Source organism: Nipponia nippon, unplaced genomic scaffold, assembly GCF_047370975.1.
Source record: "Nipponia nippon isolate SJK-2023a ecotype South Korea unplaced genomic scaffold, ASM4737097v1 scaffold_7, whole genome shotgun sequence".
In the NCBI taxonomy this organism is placed as follows: Eukaryota; Metazoa; Chordata; class Aves; order Pelecaniformes; family Threskiornithidae; genus Nipponia; species Nipponia nippon.
Genome location: NW_028262391.1, coordinates 27,953,123 through 27,966,181, shown reverse-complemented (window position 1 = coordinate 27,966,181; position 13,059 = coordinate 27,953,123). Strand labels below are relative to the sequence as shown.

The 13,059-nt window shown below is 37.9% G+C and overlaps 1 protein-coding gene across 9 annotated transcripts in view; it reads right to left on the bottom strand.

Moving 5' to 3' along the window:
- ARMC8 (armadillo repeat containing 8) overlaps positions 1-13,059 on the bottom strand; it is a 76,842-nt gene that overhangs the window by 1,698 nt on the left and 62,085 nt on the right. For 8 of the 9 annotated variants that reach the window (XM_087738669.1, XM_087738671.1, XM_087738670.1 and 5 more), the window contains 9 exons: positions 12,676-12,758; positions 12,306-12,387; positions 9,775-9,861; positions 7,547-7,639; positions 6,927-7,076; positions 5,062-5,157; positions 2,699-2,794; positions 2,138-2,210; positions 772-865 (listed from right to left, as the gene is read on the bottom strand). In XM_087738669.1, the coding sequence (XP_087594795.1) occupies positions 772-865; positions 2,138-2,210; positions 2,699-2,794; positions 5,062-5,157; positions 6,927-7,076; positions 7,547-7,639; positions 9,775-9,861; positions 12,306-12,387; positions 12,676-12,758 (854 nt within the window). Of the gene's footprint in view, positions 1-771; positions 866-2,137; positions 2,211-2,698; positions 2,795-5,061; positions 5,158-6,191; positions 6,355-6,926; positions 7,077-7,546; positions 7,640-9,774; positions 9,862-12,305; positions 12,388-12,675; positions 12,759-13,059 lie in introns of those variants that run through there. The other variant, XR_015700316.1, reaches the window with a different exon arrangement.

Here is a 13,059-nt window from a genome sequence, read left to right as displayed (position 1 = left end):
CATAGATTTTAAACAGAGAAGTCCTAGCTTTACTACAAGGATGTCCAAGAACACTGGAATATCCTTCATAAAAACAAGAACCCCAAATTTCATGCATTTTAAAACACTGCACAGTTTTGGAGTTGTGTTGTCTGTGTGTATGACCTCTTCCAAAAATCAGATCATCTCCTTTAGTTCATGAAAGAAATATGAGTTGTTACTAACTGTAGGTGGGATAATTGCAAAAAGTTAACAAAAAACCAGAAACTGTCATTAGCTATTTCAGTTATAGGTGTTTGTGAAGAAGCTAGATGATCTGTGTAGATACTATAATACCAATACAGAATAGATATGTGAAAAGTTACTGTTGAGCTTAAAAGAATTTAATTAACAACAGTGGTGATCCTGTATTATCTTTTTAATTCATAGTGTTATGTGATGGTTTATCATTGTTCCAATCCTGTGGAACTTAGTTAGTCCAAGGTTTACACAAATATTTTTGTATCAGTGAGATTTCAGAGAGGACCCTCCACTGGTTTAGAAGATCTTAAGTGTAGTTATTCTATACTATTGAGAATTTCAGTAAAATTTGTTACTCCTGAGCAATACAAAACCTGCTCTTTAAATAAGTGTTCATCACAATTTCTTTATACACCGTAAAACTCAGTGCAATGATAGACAGTTTTTCTGGGGAATTTTTCTATAATCAAAAGATTTCAAAAAAAGATACTTTTTTAATCAAAAGCAGAGAGCTCCTTCTAATCTTCTTTTTGGATTTTTCTTTATACTCACTTGTCACACAGATTTGGATCCGATGACTGACTCAATTTATGTAGAATATCTACTATTCCCATGTCTCGTAGTTTATCTTGTCGTTCTTGTGAACCTACAACAATAAATCACATTGTTGGGAATACCACCAAAAATAAATGTCTGCAGAACAGAAGAAAGGAGTGGTAGCAGAAACCAGCTTAAAGGAGGGGTATGGAACACAGTTCAGTTAGAACACAGCAATGGAAAAACTCCCTCAGCTATGGCTACTTCCCAAGGGAGCTCTAGTTTCTTTTTTTGTACTGTGTGCATATAGTTAAAGAAAAGAAAATTTTGAAGGCAAAAATCTGAACACATTTTATCCTGAAGTAAGAAGCCTGACTTCAGTTGGTTTATTCTCTTCTCTCTGATTTGGATGTAGAGAACATTCAACTGGAGGTATGTTTTTAAGTCTGACTTGTAGCACTGTATAATGCCAGGATAATGAGCAGAAAGCCACCAGGAGCATAACCAGGTGTCACACACTGAATGAAGCTCTGTGATCCAAGAGATGTGGAATAAGTTACACAGTAGGGAAAAAAACCAAAACTAAGTAGAGACACTGATTTCTTTGCTGAAGAGCAGCATGGTCAACTTGAGGGTCTATAAATCATCCATCTAGGAAAGTCCTCCTCCCAGCCCCACCATTCCTCAAAGCACACCAGCTCCCAACACTCCTTCCCTCGCCATTTCTTCCAGCTCCACACTGCTGTCTCTATCTGCCCTTTCCACCCCTCAACACAAACACACATTTTTCTGTGCAACAGCATCCTTCAGCTCCCTCCTGGCTACCTTCCATTGTTCCAGTCTACAACTCTTCTTACAGAATGCCTTCGCCGTTCCTTCCAGTTCCACCCACAAGTCCTTTGACTGGTTTCAGAGTCTTGCCGCCCAACCCGTTCAAGTCATCCATGCTGGGGAAAATTTCTTTTCAACAAATCCCCTTTCTAATCCATTTATCCTCTCCAGTGAACCTGTTCCCTCCAACAATGAGTTTCCATAACCTCCTTAAGACTTGGAAGCTCTCTTATTAGGATTCTCTTTCACTCCAATTGTTTCCAGATTTTACAGAAATGCTACAGGTGGAAACCTCCCAGTGTGACTCTCACCAACTCCTATTTACTGACACTCTTTTGTGTCTCCCCTTCCTGCCCCAGAACAGCTCTCTACACTTTCCTCAATGTCCTCCTGACCACTCTCACTTATTCCATATTATACCTATAATGATGTCTCCCTTTATGATTTGGATCCCACTGTGCTGTGCATTGCAAATATTGATTACTATGTAACATTAGCCTTTTGATCAGGATAGTAACTTGTACATGCATTAATAATGATGCTTTCTTACCTTCTTCTTCATTCCATATGAGATTAGATATACAGAACATGGCAGCAAGCTGAAGTTTAGCATTTGAATGACTCTAAATATAGAAAAATAGTACTCAAGTTTAGAAGAAGAAACTCGGAAATTCTCAGACTTACATTTTGGCAGTCCTGTAATAAATAAGGTAGCAGAGTTGGGACTAATTCTTATCTACAACTTCTCTCAAAGATAGTGCCATAACATAAAACACTTGAGTAGCATTCAATTCCTTCCAAATATTTATTGAGGTCTACAAGATATGCCTTTTCCAAGATCATGAAACATTTTCCATGTAGATTTGTTACAGGTATTACTTAAGTCACTGTAACATTCTTACAGGAAATAACGACTGGATTTTCTTTTTAATCAGATCCTCAGTACACCTCTGCCATATAGAACTGCACTACGTGATTTCTTAAACACAACTGGGTATATGTAAGTTAAGCACGATAGTGAATAATTTACAAGACAAAATGCTGAAATACCCTCTTTTCTTTCGTTCCCGCAAAAGACCAACATAAAACCTTTAAGAGAAATTCCCCATACCATGTAGTATTTGATTTTCTGCAGGATGTCATCATTGGTCATAATCAGTTCTTTTGCTGTTGTTCCATCTGCTATATTGGCAAGTATGCATAATGTCTGAAAGAGAGAAAAACTGTTATTTGGCCACAGATCACATGCCATGATTTATAGTTTCCCTGACAGCTCTGAACTTATGACAAACAATTTCTTTAATTAGTTTTAATATCTTTAATATGGAGTTTCCAGCTTGCTTGCATCTGAGGCCAATGCCAAAGAGTTAACAGCTGTGGCTGAACAGCCCCAGCAAAAAAAAAAAACAAAAAAAAACAAACAGTCATTGCCATTTTAAAATAAAAAGCAACATTCATCATTCATTAATTCATTTCAGTGAGTAAAATTTTAAGTCTCTCATGGAAATATACAGCATATAGAAAAGATTAAATACATTGGAAAATAAAACAGTCTATTCTTTACCAGTGGCTAGGGAAAAAAAACCCACCATATCCATCTAGTTCTGCAGGACAGGAAAAGGAAATACAGAGGTCTATCTGCTGATCTAGCAGAGTAATAATTTTTTTTTTCCCCAACAAGTCTAATCACACATCTTACCTGCAGAGATAACTCAAACTACTAACACATCTGGTTATTTCCTGCAAATTAGAGAAGCCATGCTACAGAATAACCTTGAAGCAACTAGGCCCATGTTGGCACTACATGCACATGTAGTAGACTTGCAGAGGCCAGCTTTCCTGGTCCTCAGGAGGCACCAGGAGATGCTCTACAAATTCTTTCCCAAAGAGTTGTAGAAGAACTTAACCATCTTTTCTGGACATGCAGGGATGACTACCAGAGGACACTGGAGAACGATCAGCATTTGTGTGATGCCCATGTCTAAGCTGCACTGCGTTCATGTCAGCAGTTGCAGGGATTACTTCCAAGCTGCTAATTACATACTGATGAGCCAGTCAATGATAGTGATAAGCACTGTCCTGCCAGAAGTATGGGCCCTTGTGTGCACGTAGGCAGTACTGGATGCATGACTTCATTCTGAATTAAAAGCAAGCTGCTGATCACACCACAGGGACAAAGAAAGTGCTCTATGTAGAAAGGCCCCAAACCCTAAAGGTTACATTCAACCCTAGTCCACTAGCCCTTTCCAAGAGTATTTCTCAGGTACACTTATTCTCCAAAATAATTCTGAGAGGCTTGGCAAGGTAAATAACCTTCTATTGCAATGAAGGCCATTCCTGTCACTAGAGCTTTTTCAGGAAGAACTATTTAGAAAGACACAACTGGTTAATCCTCAGCTGTTTCAGAACCATGGTATCACTAAACTTGCTAAGAGTCTTTTTTTTTTTTCTTTTCTAATTTTGCACTTAAATAGCCATATAAGGCCTGTTTGCCTTCAGCCCATTCTTCACTGAGCAGAGATTTAGACCAGTCTGGATTTAGCTGCATTTTTACACTTATTTGCCATGCTGTTTGCTACCCATATCCATCCTAACCAAAGCAATCCTCTGGAATCTCCCACAGCTTCTTGCTGCCCCCATTCTTCATCACCACATGCCCTGTATGAAGAAGAAACAGCATTCTCCAATTTAACTCTTGTGACAGACAAGATGGTCATCAGCCAAATTCTGCCCATCTATCCTCTTACTTTTGCTTTAGCATCCCCGCAGTAGGTATCCCTGTACACTGGCCCCCTTATGCTGCCACCAAGCCAGGAATGCTTTTCCCTACTGGCCATCTCCTCTTTGCTTCTCCCTTTCCTCTTGCATATTGCTTTTCTTGTCAGGGCATGTCGTCGTCCCCCCCCCCCCTTTTTCCTGGGCTACATCAGCATGCTCTTTTCCCTGCTAGTGCCTCTCCTCTTCTAATCGCTGCTGGCTCCTGCAGGCACCCAAGAACAGCCAAGTTACCACATCTCCCAGCAGAACATGTATTACTGCCAGCAAGGCAAGTGATGATGGTATTCTTCATTACTGACTGCTCCAATGGCTGCTGTTGGAGCAAATAACCATGACACTTCCCCAGTGTGAAATACTGGCTTCTTTCTCTTCCCTTGTTCCTACTGTCCCCTTTCTGCCATGCCACTGCCTTAGATTTAATTCTTCTGCTCTCACATACAGTGCCCTCCTTTTACCAAACCTACATTTAAAAAAAACCAAAACCAACCAACATTCTGAATTCAATTCAAACATGTTTGTAATAATCCATTAGAAAGAGCAGCATTCTTGTAGGTACTAAAATTATTAATCTGACAGATCTCAGTAAAATATTCACAGCACATCATAACCCAAAGATGACATGTTGAGAAGAACAAGCATTCTTAGCTGTTTCTTAAATTTTATTCTGTCAAGACAACATGAAACAAAAAAGGGTACCTGCTCTTTGACTTCTATATTGTGCTCCCCTTCCAGAATGAGGGTCACTGCTTGCATGATTTGCTTCCCATGAGTGCTCATTATGTGGTCTATGTGCTGCCAAAGCAATGATGAAATACAATCAGCAGAACTTTCCAGACAAAGAAGGGGCATTCCTACTTGAATTACTCTAAGAGTAGCAACATTGCACAAAGACCCTAGCTCCTAGCAAGGTCTCCCAAAACCAAGAATTTATCACAGCAGAAACACTTCATAATATTCCTCTTCATTTGAAGCCTGGTCTTGTTTGAGAGAGCATGATATGGGCCTTGGTTCTGATTTCACTGTAACCTGTAGAAAAGACACTGGTTTCCCAATTGCATGGAGGCCAGTCTGAAGACTGAATCCTGCTGGACCCAAGCTCTAAGTATGATGCTGCAGCTACAAAGAACCACTTCTCTTCTGATAACAGGGGGATATCAGAGAGGGGTAAGAAAACTGAGGTTTCTTATCTGGTATTTGCTACTCTTTCTGGAACACTGTGACCAGGTCCGATAGCCACATTTCAAAAGTCTGAGAGGGTTCAGAGAAATAAGCCATACACATTACTTATCATCTAGGAAAATTGTCTCAAGTTAAAAGACTTACAGGTAAAAAGGTCATTTGATCACAGACTGTAAACACCTATACTACAATAAAATTGATCATTAGGAGTAACAGAAAAAGATGAAACTAGATCTACTGGATTAACTGATAGCAAAACCCAAGAGTGACAGCAAACAGCCACCAGAGAGCACATGGCAACTACAGTTTTTTAAGACATTAGGGATTCTTGTAGGACTTCTTAAAATTGCTAATAACGAGACTTCATTCAAAAGCTGCTGGATGAGTTATTCTGGAGTGAGTTTTGGGTAGAAAATGAGAATGGTTGGTTCTGGCTCTAAAACATACTACAGAAAGTAGGTGAAGCTGGGACGTAGTTTCAGATGAAGAACACCTTAAGTGATAATGAGACTCTGCTGTCAGAGCTCAGGGTGAACTTAATGAATGACTGGTTATTAAATATCTTTTCACATTAAGACAGAGCTAATTTTCTATGAAGCTTATTGAGACTCAACGAGTACAAATATCAGAAGATTTTTTGCAGTGACCTTTTTATGGTAGAAACACAATACGTGATAAATGCACAGTAGAGGCTTCGTGGTTTTTTTCCCCCACAAAAATGTTGGCTTGCCAAATGTTTGCTGCATGTTTTCCCTCTGTTCTTCACAGGGGATTACCCCTTTCTTTTCCTCCACCAATATCTCTTTCTCCCTGTCAAAAACAATTCATGGGCTTACATTTTCAAACCATTTTATTTCAGTGTGTAAAATGAACGTATGCATTTTGTAAGTGCACAGTGCCACAGTCAAATTCAAAAAGCCGGTACTATCTATATAGTTGGATAAGAACAGAAATATTTCAGGTGTCAAGAAAGAAGAAACACAGGTATCCTTAAGACATGTGCCTCTCCACACATTGACTCAACAGTGCAACCCTCTTATTGTTGTTCTGGACAAGTTTCACAGAAAGACTGTTAGGAAAATAATTTTGCTGACAGCTAAATGCAATGGAATTGAACATTAAATGTAACTCTCTAGCTCTGTATTTGATAATAATTACAAAGTTTCAGTGGATGTAGAGAATTCTTTCAAATGTTTTCTTACACTGATTTGTATATTTGGTTACAGATACTTGGATAAATGCAAAGGCTTCAGTTTTAGCAATATATCAAACATTAATATTAAACAGAAAAATAACTTGCCTTACAAAAAAGATTAAGAATTAATTTGTATTGTCTGCATGTTTGATCAGCTTTCAGAAGGTCTGTCTCCAGCTCTACTTACTGGGCGAGTAGATAGAAGATTCCTGAGCAGTCCCAAAGTTTTCATCAGAACATTTACATCGGAATCAGAAAGCAACTGGAATAACTGCTCTGTACTCAGACCTCGTAAGATGTCTGATTTGATCTTCTGTTCCGCTTGAAACGCCATATTCTGAAAGAGACAAATTTTTTTTGCTTTATTTTTTTACCTTAAACTTGGGCTTTTACTCATTTAGTAGACTATTACCTGCAAGCATATATGCTTGCTAAAATTAATCTTGCAAAGGTTCTAATTTACGAGGAACTGCTACACAGTGAATTAAATTTCCACACAGTCTTACGGCTGATCTGGTTACTACCTGCTTTTATTTGTCCCCTGGCATGCTACTGACGCTACTTAACTGTTTCCCTGAATGATCCTGGCAACCAAACTGGTATCAGAACTGAAGAGTTTATTTTATTTTAAGGACTAATTGATGAAGTGTTCCAGGCTGATACTGTTTTCCTTCTGTAGTTAGGTGGAAAGACAAGCCAGATTTCAGCTATGTTATTTTTAATAACAACTGATGACTTCAAGTTACATTCACAAACTTTTTAAGAAGCAAAATCACAAGCGGTATTTCATCAGTGTGTTCTACTTACCATTAAAGCCCAAATGCCATTCACTCGCAAGGCAAGATTTTCACTCTGTGTTAAACTACATAGAAGTTCTATGGCTCCTGATTCTAAAATAGGCTAAAATGAATGGGAGGAAAAAAAAAATATTTAAAACACTACTTAGACTAATTACACGTCTAGACAAATGTAAATATAATAAGAAAAGTCTTGCTTATATCTATTTCTTGAGTTTACAACATGTCCAGTCCACTCACATGAACTGGCCGAGCCATACCCTATATTCATGAGCATTAAAAGGCAGTTTTTTTATGAAAAAAACCTCAAGTCAAGATGGCTTCATTCTCATGTGTATCCACATATGTGTACACATGTATATACACAGCCATACACACATACTGCTGTGATACTATACACATATCCGCCACACACACAAGCAAATGTTTTCCCCAACAACTTTCAGCTTGGGACTGCTCTCCAAAAACACTGTCTTCCTTGAGCAAGGACATCTTTTTCAGTATCAAGTGGGACATTTGTGACTGTTTAAAAGAGATTATGGAGAATGGTAGCTACTTGATATCTGTCTTGACATTTAATCTTCATGTTTAGTAATCAGACCAAACTAAAATCCAACAGAAAAACTTCAGCACAATAAAGATGACTGAAGACCATTCTTGATGATCAAATTGGAATGCAAAACCTTGTAATATCACATTTTTAAATGACAGGATGAATACAAGCACCTTTTCTTTCAAACTGATTAATGTAATGAAAGTTAAATTTGGAACAACTGCTTTCAACCTGAACCGAATTTGAAGGTTACTAGTTGTATCTAAGACCTGAAGAGCTCGTATGCTGAAAGGATTCATCCAATGACTAGTGCTGCTCTAGTTTGTAAGGTATTCCTTTCTTCCTGAAGTTACTGCTTCAAAAGCAGTGAATAATTGAACATATCTGAGTTTTGGGGAAGTTGTGTGGTTTTTAACCCACTTAAGGGCTGAATTCATCAGAAAACAGGAATGTGTGGAAACGGCTGCACTTCATAGGAACAGGTTCATCTCACTGAAGAGCAGCAAGGCCATAATGGAACCAGGCAGCAGTTTGTGCCAAAGTTCACCTGGTCCCAAGTGCTTGTGCACTGCAATAAGCTGCCGGTGACTTCTCCACAAGCCCAGTAGCTGGCTGGCTCCTACGGACTTCTCCACAGCCACAGCAGATGGGAAACATTCCAAAATTGGTTTTGACTCAGCTCTTTTACATGGTAAAATACAGATCCACCTCAGCTTTGGTTATTTACTGAAGTGACTGGCAGTTTACATGCAATTTTCAAAATACTATGTAGGAAAAAAAAAAGGTGATACATCAAATAAATACCAGATAGCTTATAGATGCTTTCAAACCTAACATTTATAAATATTCCTTCATTTTCCATCAGCAGTATTTTCTTTTGGCAATGATGCTTTTTACATGAACCATGTGACCCGACAGGAAATTCAATATTTCAATCCAATTTAAGTGGAAACACTACACTGACTGTGACCTGCCGTATGAACAAGAAAGCCCATGGGCCAGTGAACTCTGCTTGGCATTATTTCAGGTAATTTTCTGTCTCACAGGCCTGACTAAAACCATCAAGATCAATTGATCAAACCAAAGTAATCCAAAGTGCCCCACAGGAGCCCACATATACCAAAATCTTGCAAATGTTTTCTATAGTTAAGAAATATTTAAGACTTAGGGAATTGTTCCAGTGCTATGAAGTATTGATAGGTATGTATGATCTGTATGAAATACAGACATTGCAGAATTCAAGAACAGATATCCTCTATCGTTCAGTCAAGAACAATAAAAACCACAAGAATCAGCTATGCCAGCATTTTCAAGATTATAGCATTAATTCTCTAAGACAATGGATCATATTGCCAATTATCAGTTTGTTTTCTTCTTGCTTATGAATTTCTTAGATAATAGCATTTTACAAGTAAAAAACTCCGAGATTTCATGTCTACTTCTTTCTTTAGAGACTACATTTAACTATTCAACCATAATTAACTCTCACAGCACTGTAAACAGATGATTTTTTTTTTTTTTTAATTATTATTCACAAGCTATCAGTGATACAGTCTGCCTAACATTACAGTTCTATAATGCTTCACAAGCAGTGGCTACCAATTAAGATATCTTTATGTTTATTGAACTATTGTATAATGTAACTTTTGTCTGTTACCTCCACTTGTTTCTGGATAAATACTAACCTCCTTGCTTGGAGAGAATTCCAGAAGTAGATTGCATAGCGTGGAAGATGCTACTATGAGAATTTCATTTGGAGCATTCTGTAAAACCTGCAGTCACAAAGGGGAGAATGAGAAATCTCTGTTAACTAGTAGGATAAGGGAGGGATCATTTTAAAACTATGATTATGCTGCACTTTTATATTCCATACTTTAGGAGATGCTTTGATGCTAGCAATGCAGATCCAGACAGTGCTCATTCAACTCAATGTGATGATACACATTACATGACAAGCTGGAGCAATGCAAAGTTATTTCACAGAAGCCAGATCTGACAGTTTTCAGGTCCAATTTAAAAGAAATCAGTGGGAACAGATCCCCACTCTGAAAAGCATAGATGTGCTGGCAGTTATAATTTAGCCCTGCAGCCATTCTCTCAGAGAGCAGGCTGTGTCCTGCAGTGTACTTCTGTGTCATGATTTACAGAAAAGAGAAGGAAGCTCCAGGAGGAGCCTCCTCAACACTTCTGTACCTCATGCAAAGCACAACATGGCAAATTTCCTCATGACTATCTTTTCAGAAAAGCAAGTAGCCTGGAACAAGTTATACTCTCTTATCTGTGCCTGGATCTCCAGCAGGACCAATACATGCCATTCTTAAACAGAGCATCTCCCTTGCATGTTCTGAGAAAACTCAATAAGGAAATAGGCATGGAGGATACAACTGCTCCTCCAGCAAAGAAAGGCAACATAGAAGGGTTGTTCTGTACCACCTTTTGTTTCAGAGCAGCAAGCAAACTGCAAACATTAACAATTACTGCATTTACAGTGGCTTGCACTAAAGTACATAAATGTAAGCCCTATATTTTAGGCATTAATCTTCCACGGCTTATACAGTTACACATGCTAGGGGAGAGAGAAAGGACTTACATAGTTGTTATTAATCTAGACTGAAAATGAATTTATCTTTATTTAATATTACTTTTATTTTTCTATTAAGAATAATTCTTGATGTTTTGGAATGAACATACAGGTTTCTGACTTCAGCTTATTTAATACAAATCAAAATTAACAACTGCCAGCAGCTGCGTTTACACAGAAGTCTGACATCTACATTTGGTTTTTTTCACATGGCTCTCCTTTTATGATAGTTATGCTTCTTCAAGCAATCCTGTCGTTTTTGTGTTTTACATTTATAAATGTTTGATGTTTTCATGTTTGGCCTTTCACAGACTCTTAAAAAATTCAAACCACTCCCTCCAAGCCCCTTCAGGTGATGATCATGAGTCCTGAATCATGGGATTATTATGCTATACTGATAGCAAAAACCTGCACAGACAGATCTCCCTTGACCTCCCAATAAGAGTAATGAATTAGACACCCATGGATTAGTATCACAACTCACACGCCCAATTCAAGGACGAATGCTTAACTTGTAATAAGTGTATTGTCAGAAAACAATTTCCCCATCATTTCTATCATGAAACTGTAGAAAAAAAAGCAGACATACTTTAGGGCCTCTAATTCATGCAAGCAACATAAAAGGCTGAGAAAGTTTCTTGCGCTGCAGCCATCAAGATGGCCAGAGTGGAGGATAACTAGTGAGTCAAGTTTTCTTGAGTCCATAACTTGTGAGAATTAGAACATGAGCAGAACAGAGAAAATCAGGCATGAATACACTGTCACTGAGTAATATGCCCAACAGTTATCTTTCATGTACTGAAATCTCTGGATCACTAGAAATAACTGAAGGATCTCCTGAACCTCTACTTCCTTCTAGGCTCTTGAGTGAAGCTTTGCACAGTCAGCTCATATAACTGCCTCATTATCAGGCTCATAAGTTCATTTTTTCCAACAACACTTTCTCCAGTTTGGCTATTTTACTTCTGAATAGAGAGTCAAGTTCACTGCAGGTGATTGTCATAGATGTCTATGCTGCCTAAGCTGTCAGGCTTCTTGCTAGCAGACCTCATCTGTTCCCCATTTTGAAGGTCTAAAAGATGTTGAAACTGAGAAACTGGTTTATTTATCTGAACTTAATGACAGTCACATTACAGGATGAGAGATGATATATAACCTTACACACTTTGATCCCATTTAATCTTGTGGATAATTGCATTATATTAAAATGTGTCTTTTTAGAAGTCTTGCTGAGCTCTTTGGCTTCAGTTTTAGAATCTGCAATGAGATCTAGAAGGTAGAGAATTACAGGAGAAAACTCAGATCTAAATTCTCTTGTAGGGCTTATAGACCAAGTCTGAACTGTGCAATCTAGTCTGAGCATGAAGTTAAAGGAGATGTAGTCCTCCTAGTGGCCTATGTAAATATTAGGGATAACTTATCCTCACTCACTGATCACTCAGGACCACAGTCCTCTCTGTTGCTGCTTGGCTTTTGTTTATTTACAACTCTCTTAGGAGAAGGTCATGGAATTTTGATTCCTACGTAATTTCTATTCTGATTCTACAGAAAGGCCTACAAATTGAACAGACACCATATACTTATTTAATGGAACAGAGAACTTCGGTAGTTGAGACTTGACTTTTCTTTACTTACCTTCATTAAAGGTTTCCATACAGCATGATCCTGAAAACTTGTCCTGAGCTGCTGTACAGAACGGGACAAACTGTGCAAACATCTATAATGGAAAAGAACCCTTCATTGTGAAACACACACACTCACTGTAATATATATGTTGCTTCTACACACAGATTCAGCTTAGAATTTGGTAAGTAGTAGACTGTAAATAGCAAAAATAAAATATTATACTCATCCAGTATAACTCCCCGCCCCCCTCCCCAACAAATTTTCCAACAGTAAAAATGACTTCAGATTAGCTTTTGAAAAATTAGCAGAAATTCTAGCAAGTGCAGCATCAGACTTTGACAAGACAAAAGTATTTGCATGAATCAGAAAAGCCTCCTACCTGACTGCAGCTAATCGCACCTTGATACTAGATTCAGACAAGCCATTAACAATACGGTCCATCATATTTTCGGTCTCAATGATCTGGAGCAAAAAGGAATTAATGTTATAGGAATAAAAAGGAATAAAATAATATGAGCATTTATGGGTTGTTGGTTTTTTGTCTGCAACATTTTAAATATTGCATATAAAAACTGTAGCTAAAACCAGCAAGCTACATTCTCTTCCCAGATTAAGTGGAAAGTAGTGTGTATCTACATACAATTTAGAAAAAAACATCTACATTCTATGCTCCACTACTGCTTTCAAAATGATTTTATTAATCACTGAGGAACAAGAGGGTTTTATATATACATGAATTACCCGTAATGTCATATTAAAACAA